This window comes from Hetaerina americana, unplaced genomic scaffold (assembly GCF_022747635.1).
Source record: "Hetaerina americana unplaced genomic scaffold, ioHetAmer1.1.p SCAF_1, whole genome shotgun sequence".
In the NCBI taxonomy this organism is placed as follows: domain Eukaryota; kingdom Metazoa; phylum Arthropoda; class Insecta; order Odonata; family Calopterygidae; genus Hetaerina; species Hetaerina americana.
Window position 1 is genome coordinate 300712 of NW_027286069.1, and position 16907 is coordinate 317618.

The 16907-nt window shown below is 32.9% G+C and overlaps 1 protein-coding gene across 1 annotated transcript in view; it reads right to left on the minus strand.

Annotated features, from left to right (window-relative positions):
- Positions 1 to 3067: 3067 nt before the first annotated feature.
- The window catches only part of BuGZ (Bub3 interacting GLEBS and Zinc finger domain protein), a 36712-nt gene continuing 22872 nt past the window's right edge, over positions 3068 to 16907 (minus strand). Inside the window, exons 13-14 of the mRNA XM_071587730.1 lie at positions 10372 to 14353; positions 3068 to 3690 (exon numbers count right to left, since the gene is read on the minus strand). Coding sequence (XP_071443831.1) covers positions 14081 to 14353 — 273 coding nt within the window. The 3' untranslated portion in view covers positions 3068 to 3690; positions 10372 to 14080. The remainder of the gene's footprint in view (positions 3691 to 10371; positions 14354 to 16907) is intronic.

Below are 16907 nucleotides of genomic sequence, written 5' to 3' on the forward strand. Positions count from 1 at the left end.
AATTTGATTCAAGTTAACTAATAAATCTAAAAGCACTCGCATATTTGTCACAAATTTACACTTGGCAACTTTTCTTCAACTATCAATAAATGAGAATTAGGGTTTCCGATTTCGAAAGAATTAGCTTAGAGTACAGATTGAGTGAAATGTGGGAAAAATAAGCTCATTAGAGTCACTTTCCACTCACCCCAAAAACTTTTATAGCACATTTTTTTAAGTACTGTAATTTTTGTTAATTACCATATTTCCCCATCGATAACATGCACCTTATGTATAACGCACACCCAGGACTTTGAAGGTATCATGAAGTTGTACATCCAAATAACAGAAGGATCAAAAAACAACTATTTACAAGCCAGCAAAATATGCTGCCTTATTGCTTTTTCGCTATGATTTGTAAGCCAAAATGAGACATAGTTTTGGGAGCCCTTTTATTTGCTATATCAAGTAACATTCAGCAAATCAAAAATAAAAAAATAAGAGAATGAACGAAATAGAATTTTCTTGTTTTGTTTGCTTTACTTCGCTTCGTGACGTAGTATATAGCTCGTAGTATTGGCAATCAGCTGTTCTAGACACCCTCCATGTTCTATCAAAGTGCCGCTTACAAGGTGATTGTTTCAAACCTGAATTGTGTTAAGCTTTTGTAACTTAGAATTTTCTCAAGAAAATTACCCATGGAAAGGAAAATCATAACAATTGATATTTAAGCTAAAAGTCATCAATTTCGCGAAAGAAGAAGGACATCGTGAGGCTGCCAAGATTTATCCATTAATAAATCTATTGAATCAATGTTACGATCTAGTTAAAAAAAGTAGATGATGTCTGGTATGAAAGACTGCACAGAATCAGGAAGGATTAAAAGAGTCTTATGAAGAAATAAGCCAGTGGATCCCGGAAAGTAGGCAGGGTGTCAGAGGGACTGAAGTAAAATATGGATTTGAAAAAGCTTTAGGCAATATTTCAACGCCAGTGCTAGAAGATGAGGAAGAGTTAACTTTGGAGAGTGAACTCTGTGACAAGAGATAATAAATGCACTTAATTCAATTAATTATGATTAGGTGACGAATTTCTTGGATTCGAGTGATAAACCTATCCTATCATATATTTATATGTATTTGTATATAATACGATGTACTCTAAGTACATGTGAAGAACTATGCATTAGAAAAGAGAAATACTACGTATTAAGATATGTTTCTTCTTTCATAATGAATTTATGAGATGAAATGGCTATAACAGTAGCTGATCTGTATGAAATAGAATGTAATTAGAAAGGCATGCTTCCCGACCAATTTATTTTTGCAAGATTTCTTTAAATTATTGTACACATTGTAAATGTTTCAATTTTTTCAACTTTCATTACATAACATGCATCATCATTTTTTATAATAATCTGAACATTTTTGTATGGATAACGCACGTGTTATCGATGGGAAAATATGGTAATAGTAAACATTAAATTACATTAAAGGTGTCAAGTTTAGCTAATATTTAGGTTATTCAAATAATTCTGCAGCTCTAAGTACTTTTAGACATCCTTTATATACAACTGTAATTAAATTACTGAGTAGCAATCAACATGAATTGGGTAGTAATGAAATCAAGAGTGCAAGTATTAAATCCAGTGTATGTGATAATTCTATCAAAAAAATTATATCACCAAATGCTCAGGAATTAAGAATAATAAACCAAAAAACTTCATATAATGTCACAGTACCAAAACTATGAATCAAAACACTAACACAAAATTCTAGTAATTTTGTGATAATCCTTTTCTTCAAAGTCTCAACATCAACAGTGGTACTAAAAATAAATATGGCTAAATCATCACTTTTGGTCGCACTATATTAATAGTCATTCCACTACCTTGGTCATCTTCTCTTGCTGAGTCCTTGGAGAAAGAGAGCCAATGCAAAACTAAACATTTTTCCTATACTTTTAACTTTAAAATAAGATAATATTCCAAGATTTTTATGGCATCAACAGTAAAAACTGTATCAAAATTTTTATGATAGATGGGGTCTAATGGATTGGTGTGCATCATAATTCAAGGCTTTCTTACCTTAGGGCTTGTGGAAAGTCCTTCACGTTAGAAAATATGTATGTACACTTAATATTTATAAAAACAAAGATTTATGGACTTGGAAATCTTGGATGTTGATTCATGATATCTACTACAGCCAATTAGGAGTGTTCTATGAAGTTCACTGCTCATAGAGGCATTATATATAATACGTGTCATGGAAAATTACATTTAATAGCAGAATGCTTCACATGAGTGTGGGAGTTTTCAAACAGGAAATGTTTTCATCCCCTATGTGTCCTTGATCCCTCAGTTTTTTGCTTAGAAATTAGGTCACTAAGAATGAAAAGGGATGGGAACTTGGGATTAATGCCCTACATTATTTCCTGCATTGCATGTGCATTTAAAGCGTATATTTTAATCTGTTATTTACAAATTTGTCCATGAAAGTTCATAGTATTTGGTGTGTTTACCAGCTCCCAGTACAATAGTTGGCTAGTAACCTATTGCTGACAGTTGGGTTTCAATAAGATACTTCAAGAGAGGGAAGATATTTCCTAAAATTTACAGTCAAATACCATTTATGTAATTAGTAGACCTGATTAAATGAATAAATATACAGATGAATGATTTCAATGCAAAAAAATCATGATTTTTTAAAACAATTTTATCACCTCCAATAATTTTAAAGTTGTGCAAGGCTATGGTATTCTTGTAATTAGTTCATAAATAGAATTCTTGATGTTTAGTGGATGGATCAAGATCATTTGAAAGGTTATGAATTACTTAACTGCAACAATCGCACATCAATGAGTTTTCTAGGTTCCTATTCATGCATTCCATGAGCGAATCATACCTGTTCATACAATCAACTAGAATTTCAGCATAAAATATTCTGAGATAAGAGCGCTTGGACAAATTAACACCATGAAAGTTTTTGGATCTTGTTTTGTGATCCCTAAGAATAATGATGTACAGAAGAAAGCACAAAAAGTATAAATGTCCTTTCTACAGCATTGGATTTATTTTATCTCCCTCCAAGTTAGTGAAATTATTTCTTAGAAAGAAATAAGTATTGCTCTATTTAAAAGCACCCTAATAGACTATATGAAATCACTTAATTGGCTGTATTAGCAGAAATTAAACAACATTATAATTTCACCAACGGCTATTTCCATCAATCACACAAAGTAATTCATAATACACCGGAGACATGATTTCTCCGTGAAGCACTTTCCACATCCCAAACTGTAGAAATGAGTCCATCTGCAGGAACAAATACTTCCAAACACTTACATTTTATTTAACACTTGAAGATGCATATACTTGAATTTTCATAAGGTAAGCATTAATATTACTATGCAGTTGTAATGCACATTATTACGAGCAAATAACCATGGTATAGTTACTTGTATGCATGAGAAGGCATGGAACATCAGATGCTTATTACAATGGAGGCAAAAAGACAACTTTTATGACAAATTACACACAGAAAAGTGTAGCAAAGAGGAGAAAGAATTCAAAAAGACCTGACTTACGTGATTCATAAAATTACTTGATTAACTCTGATAGCTAAACGAAACCCTTCCTAATCCATCTTTATTCTGTGCATCTCTAGAAGCTTGCTTCCACCCACATGAACTTGCTCAAACTTTGGCAGGAGCCTAAAAAAGTAAAAAAAAATGTCATAATTAGAAAGAGTACAGCTTTGATTTCACTTGTGCATTTTTTAAATTATGTATATTTGGTGATATTCATAAGAAAATGCAAAAGGCACAATTATGAGTGAATGTGCTGAGGCAAGGAACTTAAAATTTATATTACATCTGAAATAAAAGTAGAAGCAAAAATTGTATATTTCTAGCATTGTGAGGACATACCAATATAAATTCAACATAGAGGATAATTAAGCAGTGTTGACATTGCCATCACATTTCAAATATGTAGATTAATCTTAATGAATGGGTTACATAAGCAAATTCCTCAAAAAAAAAAACTCAAAAGAAACTTCATTTTGTATCAATCTAATTGGTGTCATTTTGAAGAGGAATTTCTGTAAGAAGTCATAATATCTGAGACCATACTGCATCAATCATTTCAATAAGAGTTTTCTTCAAAACCATGCTTAAAATGGGAAACTCAAAATTCTCAGTGGAATGACTATATTTGGGCTAACTTTGTGTATTTATGCACATTTAACTTATTAATACATTTAAATTCCATACCAAAATGAGAAACTATGTATATTATCTCAAATACTGAATAAAACATGAAAATTAGTCTCAAAATTCTAATTAAATTAAGAGTAACACAACAAAGTTACATGAATTCTCAAAGATCACATATTCTAATAAATTTTACTTGGTAACATTAATAAATTGTATAAGCTTTGTTACATTCATTCATTAAATACTGTAACCTTTAAATCCAACGTCTACATACAGCCTTTAAGAGACAGTCTCATTTAATTAAGTCAAATTCACCAATTACTTTGAAAAGTTAATAGGCACTTAAGTTGGTTAATTAATATTTTGGGTTACCCATGAGTCATTAAAAAAACCTTTAACTAGTTTGGTAACAACAGCCTGTTTTCTCAAACAGTAATAGGGTAACAACGTTAAAGACTTTTTAGAATCCCTATTTCTCAAGCCCCATTCATTAAATTTTGAACCTTCGGCTCATAAACCCACCCCTAAAATTACCAAATCCATGTACCTACTGCATATACATGAAGCATTATAAAATTTACAGTAACACCAATATAAAGCAAACTACGTGTACCTTAACATAAAAAAGTATACTTTTATGCAACAAAAATATCTATACTGTGAACTGTGAAAGTAGAAAAAAATCCTATAAAGATACCTTGACACAGGCTATTGGCTCCAAAAAAGTTTCATAACAAGTAAAGAAAATAGTTAATGTAAAATATATATTTTTCACAAAAATAAAAATATGTTTTTCTGAGACTACCTTATTTTTATAACTATAAGGGGGTGTTCATTATTATTATTGATAAATAGCAGTTCCTAACTTAACTCTCATGCTTTAATTTCACTAGCTAAACAATTAATACACCATCAAACAATACTGTATCTTTTGGCATGTAAGATGACCTCTTTTTTATAGCACATTAAAAATATAACATTTTTCTTGGCTATAAGATTTTATTGTCTTGAGTTTATCATAAGTTTTATGAACCCTGGAGTTCAATGAAATTTCAAAACTAATAAAGAAATAACTCAGTTTGAAACAATAGTATTTTTAGACCATTATACTACAATAGGGAGTAAATAAAACAGTTCACAGACTTTGATCACAAAATTTGAGGAGTACTGCTAGAGTAAACTTGGCAAAGAGAACAACAACCGACATGTACTATATAAAGGAAAACATTTATTCCATTTAGGTTAACTAAAATGAGTATGGATCTACAAAGAAATGTAAGAACACGTGAATAACAATTTAAGTCCATTTTTTCTCATTAGAAAGTTAAGGTTAATAAATAAGAAAGCAGGGTATGTGTGCTTCTTCTGACTATTAACATCTGCAGTATCTACCACAATTAAGTTTACATTATGCACGAACCCTGGCCAACGATTTCAAATCAATCTGTGGCAAACCAATCTGTATTTATCTTACTTCTAAGTTCGTACTCAACAGTTTAGGGTAGATTCCAAGAAACTGCGGGAGATGCCACAACAGTAACTTTTAACAGAGTCATCCTCTAAGTGTGCCTCACAATGTATATATCAGATGGACACAGCCCAAATCATGGTACATCTACAAGTCTCTACCAACAAAACACAATCACCTACAACATCCTACTCTACAACAAAGTCCCTTTCATCTCCGTATAATTCCTTCCTCCCTTCATTCAGTCCAACATTCCTATTCTATTCCTGACCTTTCCTTGTTTGCCTAACATTCTCCCCTCTATCGGAGTCTTCAACTGCCAATTGGCAATGACAATTATTTGAATCCACCTTCCTTACTCCATATGATTTCTCCCAACAATCCCCCTCCTTGCCCACCATACCTAGCACTTCCTCATTTGTTTTCCTTTCCGTCTACTCCATCTTCTCCATCTCTCTCCAGACCCACATTTCAAATGCCCCCAAGCTATGCCTGTCATCTTGCTTCAATGACCATATTTCCACGTCATGAAAAAATATGAAGAATAGAGTCAAAGCAGCAGGGGCCAAAAGATTGAACTTTTTTAACCATATTAACATAATGCACATTTTCCTCATGATTAAGTGGAAAAATTGTTTATCTGATAAAAATACTAAAGTTATAGACTAAAATTAGTCTGAACCCAGCAACTGTAATGAACAGATATCATTTTGAAGATTTCATTACTTTATGATAAACAATAGATAGTAAAATACTGTCTTTCACAATTAATAATACAAATAATTATATACCTATTTCTTCAAGCACTTTCTATGAGAAAATTAAAGCTGCAGATATGTGAAATTGGAAAATTAAATAATTACAGCTCCACCTTCCCGCAACAAAAATAAAACTCAAGAATATATAAGGCATTTCTTAAGTGTGCAAGGAGCAGGTTGAAAAAATGCACATCTTTTTAAAATTTTGCATTATACACCTAAACATTCGGGTGTCTATCAAAATATTTCACGAAATTTGCAATTTTCCTGGCAACATAAAATGCTTCCAACACATCCTTTGAAAAGATTATTAAAGATAAAAAGTTAGGTGGTTAAAAGATTTATTTGAGGCTTTACTGATGAACCCACTTTATCTCCAAATGCCATTCTGCAGAGGACAACATTACACAGGAGGTAATGGGAATAAAAACTAGGGGAGAGAAAAGTAAGAAAAACTCAATTCTCAGGCAATAAACATTGCATTCCAGCAATACTAAGAATTTCATCATTCCATTACATATTCATCATATTGATTCATTGAATATCTCCTTCAGGCAATGCATCCATACAATTTTTGTAACAACCTACTCCAATTTAATGTTCAATTGTTCAAAAATGTGAGCTTCATTATAATTTAAAACAGGTATTATACTGATTAAATTTATTGTATCATTGCATTACAAATCATTTCATGTAGCCTATTATTATTTCATCGATTATTTATTATATTTTATCATGTTCATTACATTTCTTGCATGATGATATTTACCCCACACTGAGTTTACATGACATTCTTAATATCAACAAAGATGTAATAAAATTTGAAAATGTAGCTTTGGTGAAGTGACCTTTATTTCAGTAAATCAGTAAAAACAATATCTGAAAAAATAAAGGTCAGAAGTTTTCTTTTAAATAAAACTTTTTAATGTTCCCAGATTATATTAGGGCCATTCCAAATTCCTTAGGACAGTCAACAGTACCAGAAAAGGCTCATAGTATCGGGAAAGGATTACATTCACTAAGCCCCATCTCTCACTACACTGCTCTCAGAGTTTCAGCTAGATGCAATTTCTTGGTTTCATTTGCGTAGTCCATTGAAGCAACTAACTTGTTTATTTATAATAATGAAAACAAATGTTTCGTGCAGTTATTTAACACTTCTATTTAAATGGCTTAGCACTGAAAGAGATTAGAGCCAAATTGGGCACATCTGCTCCTGTGTTTTGCGGCTGTTTACCATATGGCAAATGAATTTAAACATGGCTGTACACCCTCAAATGATGAACATCATTCGGGACATCTTGTGGAAGTAAATTCCTCCAAAATGATTAACAAAATCCACCATATGGTTTTCAGTGATTCAAGAATCTGAGTTGGCAAAATAGTTTAGGCCACAGGCGCAAGGTTTCAAGTGTTTTCAATTTTGAACGAAAAACTCAGGGTGAAAAAAACTCGGCAAGACAGATGTGCTGTTTGGTGCTTTTCTGTCGCATCCCAAAGAGCTTCTGCATCAATTCATAACTGCGGACAAAACATGGACAGGTACTCTACTACACTCCAAAGATAAAGTTGCAGTGGAAACAGTGAGTTTCAGAAGGTTAACTGGCTCCAAAGAAGGCAAAAACTGTGATATCAGCCGTCTGACTAAGTTGTGGCTAGTTTTTTGGGATGCACGTAGAATCATCTACATCTAGAACTTGCAAAAGAACTAAAGATAAGTGGAGAGTGTCTGGCATTGTTACTTCACCAGTTGAACTAAGAAATCAAGAAAAAATGTCCTCATTTGGCAAAGACATAAATTCTCTTCCATCAAGACAATGCATGGGTGCATCCCTGAGATATTTCAATGGCAAAACTTTTCGAATTATCACAAAATTCCACCACATTTACCAAATTTGACCCCCAGTGACTTTTTTAAATTTCCAAACATGAAAAAAAGGCAAACGGCAAAAAATGATTCATGTCAATGAGGTTATCATCAACACAGATTCCTATTTTAAGACCTTCCAAAATGTTACATTTTGGAAAGCTTCATAAGTTGGAGAAATTCGGAGGAAAGTGTATCAAGCTAAAAGGTGATCATGTTGAAAAATAAAATATCTACCAAAATAATTTTTTTTTCAATTTTTATAAGATATATTAATTCTATTGAATAACCCCCAAACTCATGCAATAAGAGACATCCCTTCCCAGGGTAACATGCTCACTTGGAGTCAACGACTACTTATCTTACTGCCAGAACGTACATAATTTTGTCTGGTCAAATTATTACAGGAGCCATTAAACGAAACAACTTAATTAATTCTCTTCAGAGGTATTCAATTATACAAATGAGACATTAATAAATAAAGAAAACATAAATGGTAACACATACAAAAATGGAACTAATATTTTTCATGAATTTGAAAGGAAAGCTCAATAATTATTCTATCATTTTCTTTACCAATTTCATCACACACTATTTTTTCTGTGTTCCACTATAAATCGGCAACATTTCTGTAAGTGGAAATATTTTGATAATAAAATTCAAAATCGTCTCAATTAGCCTGCTTGATGATACCTTTAGGTTTCAACTGTGACACTGATTCTATGTAAATGGATTCCAACTGACATCAATATATTTGAGAACCAAATCAGACTAGTGATTTAAAATGGAGATGAGGTGAGTATTTTTCTAATAATGTCAAATGCGAATTAACCTTAACTGTCTACTGTGAATACATGGACAGATACACCAAAAATTGGCCCATTGATACACAAAATTTAGTATAAAAGAAATAAACATAGAAAATCTGATTTCATTTAGTTTGTGCATCCTTCTATAAAGAAGTGACGGTTAATAACTCTAGAACAATGAGATTTTTTTCAAATTTCAAAGGGGCTTCATGAAATTGGATTTAAAATGATTCAAGACTGGTAAACCAAGCCAGATGAAAATCTAATAAGAGAAGTTTTTCGCATGTAATAACCCCTCATCATAAAGATGGATTTATATTGAGATAACACCCGGTAGTTTTTAATGACTGTAGTAAAAACCTTTGTGCAGATCTTGATCACCAATTCCAACATATGATATTCTCCCAGTTAGTTTCAATATTATTCCTAATAATTGAATAATACAATTTTAAAATAAATTGAAAGTAAAATGACAATGTCAAAACACATCTATTAAAATAATTGGAATCAACATGGCATTTCCAAGTCAGCTTACATGCCAATTCCTCTGGCACAAATTTCATGCATGTAAAAATATTTTGGTGGAAATAAAAAAAAAACACGAAAATGTATTACAAACAGAATGATTGAAATGTGAAAGTTGTAATACTAGTTTTGAAAATAAGTTAGTGGAAACAGTACTCCCTTGCTCCTACCTTCTTTCAATGACCATCCATAAATGAGGCAATACTAATTTACAATCAAAATTTACAACATTAACCCTTCGAGAATGTTGAATGGCATGGAAATTTCACCACTACGGTGTACATGGTGCCAGATGGCATTTGTGTCACTTGTCATTTTTGAATGTCAATGGCTAGCCTCGTGTTCATGTGAAGGAGATTACGTTTCTGAAACCACATAAGATACAGCCATCAAACTTAGCATACAGCAATAAGGAAAATAAGATCAGATCAATGAGGCTACTGTCAAATGTTTACAAAAATAATAACAAATAATATATTGACAGTTATTCAATTTCAGCAGCAGTTTCTGACACTTTGATAGAATTTTCCAATTGAGGAGGGCCCCAAAAATAATATCATATCAACCATGCAAATGCCAATTTGGAATTATAGCCTTCCAAGATTAGAACTTATTACGGCAAAAATGCTAATGAGCTATGATTTCATTTAATGAAGTATTACTCAGTTTAAACAAAAAACTAATGGCCTGTCACTGACAAGGCAGCCAAAATGTTCAATAGTCACAACAATGATGGTTTACATGGAATACCTGATTCATGAGGGGGCAGTCACCACCAACAGGGAGTCAGGTCACCTTTGGTTGAGGGCCGCGGCAGCAGCAGCAGCCGGTACTTCTTACAGTGATTTCTAAATACTCCACTTTGATTGAGATAAAGACAGTTCATGGACAGGAATGGCTGAGGGATTCAAAACTTCTCATGGTTGAATATCCGGAAAGCCCATGGGATGCAATCACAGGAATCAAACATTGTACATTCCAAACGGTGTTAATCCCCGAATCATAATTCTATTCAGGCTCCCCCTTTGATAACCACATCTTCTTCAAAGTACATCTTTTGCTTCTTCATGGGTTGGATCCGTTTAGTTGGCAAGATCACATTAGGGCTAAATTAAAGCAGGTTTCATCTCTCATACTTCCCAAGTAACTGAACTTTTCTGGTTCTTTCAAGTTCCACAAGATTAAATGCAGTTTTGAGAGGATAAAATTTCACAATTTACAAGTAAGAATACACAGTCCAATTAAAACTGCCATTCTCCACAAAACTGAGAATTTAAAAAAAAATAAAAGCATGAAAATAATATTCACAAAACAATCTGAAGCACTAGCACTAGCCCACCATAGCAAATGACAATGTCGACAGACTAATGTTCACCTTCACTTCATCCCAGAAAAAGTTGAGAAAATAATAAATGATGCTAATTTGTTCACATTTCCTGTAAGAAACACCTTCGTATGAATCTTTTCATTAGATGTTGTTAGGCAGCCACTCCTATCCATATCCAATATTAAACCATCTATACCCCAACAAAACTTGTTAGGAAATTTTCATGTAAGACATAACTTGAAGATAATGGAGGAGTTCAAAAGAATTCTCTTTGGATTTTTTTTCCTAACCCAGAGAAATATCAATTCAATAATTCAGTTATTTAAAACAAAGCAATATCTTCGTTATGTATTAGGATAGTTGCAACAAAGGTAACTAATAACTATTTACCCAAAAGTGAATTAAATGGATAAGGTTATTATGGTGTTGAAAAAAATTGCTACCAGTTACCACAGAGTCAACACTAATGAGATTTTCATCACAAACTAATGCTCATTGGTTAATTACCATCAGATTTTACATGTAGGCAGGCAGGGAGAAACATCCCTTTTGTAAAAAGCACAGAAATTCAAGAGGCAGACCTTAATTCATGTTTAGTCAAATTCAAGACAGTGCTGATTTTAAATTTACAATTTTAAATTAAATTACAAATTGTCATAACTTTCCCAGGGGGTATATTATCTTCTTTTGGCAATGGAAGGTAATACTGATTAATCCATACAAAACCTAGGACATCAACAGTAATTCTCTTCTTACAAGCAATTTTTAGTTGCAAATCTCAAATGAGGCATGAATTTAGATATATCAAATAATGTTTTGAAATGATATTGCAAAGAGAATCTGGTGGATTATTATAAATATCCAATAAAAATATGGGAGTTTTCCAATGGATATGTAACAAATTTACAAAAAATTCTCAACACAAGCAGGATAAAGGCTTTAAAAAAACTTCCAATGCAAACAATGGTACAAAGTGGCCTAACATTTCTGAACATAACCTAGGAAAGCTAATGACGACATCAAGGATATAACACTCACTACCATTAACACCAATGAATCAATTCCAAATATCACCAAATGTGAAAAACTCAACAGTAAACAAAGGAAGATTAATGTTAACTTGCCCGGGTATATAAGGGAGGCAAAGATTAAGGAGTTTCTGCTAAGCACATGCCATAGGATAGGCTGGAATCATCCCAAACTTCAAAATTTCCAACACATTCCCATTCCTATCATTTTCTTTGAAAAGAAAAAGATAAGACAACTAAATGGGAGTGCACAATATGATTTACCAAAGGAATTATGGCAAAATTTCATTTTTAAATATAGAAATTATCATTAACAACTGCCAGGCATTAATTAAAAAACCAATTGCTACGGCCAATAACCCTGCAACCATGCTGTACAGTAAACAAAGAACAAAAAAATCTTTAAAAAACAAATCATGTTCCTAAATCAACATTCATTTGTTACTCAATAAAATAAAATCAATCAATAGTCAAGCCTACCTAACCAAAGTTAAACCTAAATACATATGAACATTGTAACAACTCTGTAATTGGCATTTGAAATCATGCCACAGTAAAAATTAAGCATTAATATGGCCTGTGAAAAAATTATGACATTCCATTTACACTAATGAAGAACTGCCAATTTCTTGTTTCACAAGAATGCAGCTAACAAATTCACAGACAGGATACATTTAATCACCTCACACATTTACTTATCCAATACACTATTGCTCACAAATACCCTATGCTTGCACTAAAACTCTTCCGTGGCAGAGGAATTATGTAATCCAGATTGAAAAATGCCAAACTAGCAGTAATGATGTACACAAAAAAGACAAATAAATCACTGAATATAATATCCCCAAACAGAGGCAGAATCTAATCAATCATAAGGAAACCTTAGATTTAACTCACTAATACCTTGGAAATAGATGGTTAACAATTCATGTTCCAGGAAAGCTTAGTTTGATCCGTATTTTCACCTTTTATTTCAATTAACTGGTAGGGTTGCTCGATTCCTCGGAAAGGACGATTTATGGAATTTTGGACATTTCATGCCTTGAACGACATGATGTGAAGCCCCCCACCCTGTAATGCCCCGGCACTAATCAACCAATCAGTTAGGAGTTTAATTTGTAGCCTTGATAGATAATGCATGAGCCTCATTTCCAATCACAAGGCTATTAAAATCAATTTAAAAGTATTGGCAGGTAATGTTAAGTTTTCTTACATCTGTTGCGACACCTATTACTGGGTTTTGAACAAATAATATAAACTGATGCATGCAATTTTGACAGTGAATCTGGACAAAGAAAAATTAAAGATTGTTTTCCCTTTTTAAAGAAGAAAAATGCATGTGATTGTCTTCAGAATTCCATAAATATGAAACAAGAAGGCAGTGCACCATAAAAAATTACTTATCTTTCAGAAATGAAACGATATATACGTCAATATACTCATTTGAGATCTCACAAGCTCATTTCAGAAAGTTACTTCATCTGTAGCTTCCAGTAGATTTGAAAATTACCACTCAAGAGACATGATGAATACATTTACTATTTATTTTCTTTAGAGAAATGGCTTTTAATAGCTACCACTCCGACGGAAGGCTACAATATCAGCATATTTCATAGTCATCATTTATCACAGAAAGGGAAGTACTCTAATAGGCTTCAACTGCAAGTCCAATGCGAAAATCATATTAAGGAGTCCAGATTCGGAAACACATTATCAAATAAAAATGATTTTGGCAACAAAAACATTTCCCAGCCAATCACTTAAGTAGATCAATTTTAAGAGCCTATTGATTTGAGAGCAGCATTATTTAGGACCAAGTACACCCAGATGGAAGGAATGCACAAATTAAGACCAAAAGAAATGGTGCATACTCGCATAATGATGAGAACATTCCATACATTCTTCAACTTTAGGAAAAAGACATCTCTGTCTTAAGTTTCATTGAAACCACAACTACATCTGCCAAATCTCTGATGTGAAGTATCAAGTTCCCCAAATTATCATCCGGAACTAACTATCAACAATGCCCACTCGAGAAAAACAGCCTCGGATGCAATTATCATGAATGGAAAATACATAAAGTCCAGAGATTAGTCTAGGATGTTCAGGTGTTTTGCCAGGGCCATGGATGGATGTCCACTTGGGGGCCAGTCCTCACCTCCACAGGAGCCACAGGCCCGGGATGGTAGGTGTGGGCTGGGGTGGTGCTGGGTGGGAAGGAGGGCCCTGCGGGGGTGCTAGTAGGGTGGATAGATGGGAGGACAGGGATGGGTGGTGTGGTGGGTGCGCCAATGGGGGGCCCAAGGACGCCGTGGCAGAGATTGCAGCTGCCGCGGCCGCCGCCGCTGCCGTGGGGTCGAGCAACCATCCCGATCATCTGAAACGAATGTAACAGCTATAATGTACATTAAAAAGGAAAAAGATAAATACATACATATGAACACAATACTCTGCTATGTTTTATGATTTGACTGGCTGGTGAAATTTATGAATTATGCTGAGTAAATTTGAACAAGGATTCATAACTCAATAATAGTTTAAGCAGATTGGCTTTGACAATTACAGCATGACCTTAATAAAATATTTTTGAGGGGACAATTGATAAAAAATTTAACATCTTCCTATGGTAAGACCAGGTTCAGAGATGACCAATTTCACCAAGACATGGTACATCCCCAAATACAAAATTCCTCAATCTGAGCACATTATGACCAATGGTTTAGAAGATAAATTATGTTTAAATGTGGCAAAGAGTGTCCACCCTCTGCCACCACCATAGATGTCTTGGCTATCGTCTCTGGGGTGCCGGTTCAATTCAAGACTAATTTTTTTTTCTCAATTTTGTTGAGTTTTAATATTTGATAAATTTGTCGCACCACTTTATTATTAAGTTTTAGAATTCTTATAATTTCGGCCAGAGAGTAAGCCTTACTTTCAAATCAGTTTTTTTCATTTCTGTTGGATTCTTTTTATTTGATTTCTGCAATATGTCTCCAATATAACATTTGTTAGGGATATATTATAAGATCCTTAATAGCAATGCAAATAATTTAATAATTTGCATCATGATTGACGTAGATTAGGGATTGTGTTTCAAATGCTAAAATGAAAATGAAATGCAGTAAGAGAGAGATGCAATAAACAAAAGATATGAAACTCAAATTTACCATCCCAATGATGAAAAAAAGTAGAAGGAAAACTGTAACCAATAGTAATAAGGCTCTACTAGAAATTAGCAAAAATAAGTACTTACTTATATATGCTTTTATCATATGTCAGTAGCTTATATGTTTTTTGCTTTATTTTAATGCAATTATGAGAAAAAAATATACATAATTTATGCCCATAAGAGAATATTTTCGTGATTAGGAAGTTCAGGGCAGCATACTATGTACCCAATTTTGATAAAATCAGTCATCTCTGAGCTTGGTAAGTGTATTAATATTAAAGTCAGGGAAGAATTATTTTTTTGAGAATTTACTTCGATGCCTGATTAATAAAGATACATCACTGGATTAAAGCCAAATGGAAAATAAATATACCATCATTTATATTATGCAGAGACAACCAACTAATGCAATCAAAAATAACCTACCACAGGAAATTTCAAAGTAAAACTTCTAACATAGAAATTAACCAGATTGAAATTAAATGTCGTGGAATACTCGTATATTTATACTCAAATTACTTTTAAATCCACTTCCTTTATCAAGAACTCATTGGCAATGACATTTTGATTTACATTTAAAAGCCATTTCTAATTGGAGTTAAGCAGAATGCATGAGCAACTAGAGAGTTGACAGAACTCAAGAAAAAACCATGAAAATCTCACTGTAACCTCTTAAGAGGCTATAAAATTTCAACAAATTTGTTTAAAGTAATTCTGAGACATTTATAGCATAATATTAATTAGAACTAATTTAGATATCAAAATTATTTTTGGGAATACATTATTTGAATTTTCTACTATAAATTGGATTCGCATTTGCATCGAGTGATCTTTGATAGCCCGTCTGTTTCTTCAGGTTCCAGTTCCAAATCATTCGACAGAGGACTCTTATGGGGAATGATGACTCTCGTGAGTAATTACCTAATGTCATGTTTTTCCATTCAGCACATATGTTCATTCAGGTGCCAGTTGCAACCCATGTCAATAATTATATTTACCGTGTTTTAGTTACCTCTGTTGCATGCTTGATTTAAGGCCAAAATCAAAGTATGCCCATTGATAAATCAAAATAAAAAGACGTAACAGGGGTAAAATTATGTAAAAGTATGTACAAATATACTTTCTAAAATAAAGAAATAAAAATTACGTCAAAAGATAAGTCATTAATAGAAAGTTGTAGAAATAGTACTAGTATGCAGTTAATAAGGAAGATGCATGAACATGGGAATACCTTATTTCATTTTCCATGATGTCACCTTATCACATATTTTAGCAATGTTAGTTTTGAAATATTGGGGTTCACGAAATCAAAATAGTGCAAGTACAAATATTTTGCGTCATTAGATGCAAGTCAAGCGGAAGAATTAACTGGAGTATTTGTTGAAACAGGCAAATTTGGACTGATAGAAGCTTAAACTTATCTGAAAAATGAATGAAAAATCCTCAAATTATGCATCTGCAAAGAGAATAATCATAATTCTGGCACTAGAGCAGTAGCCCTTCAGGAGCATGAGTTAGGACACTTACGTGACTCAGTTAATTGTTTTACAGAATTTATTCAAACTGAAATTCATAAATACATGGAACGTCCTACAAGGTTATCAGGCATTGACTCATCAAGCATCATTAACATAATTAGAGAAATTATTTACGTAGGAAATTTTTTCTAAAATTTAGAAAAATATAAGGTTTTGCCATATAATATTGCCAATGATCTATTGAGCACTGAGTAATTGGTTTCAGCATACGGTGTAAGTAAGAT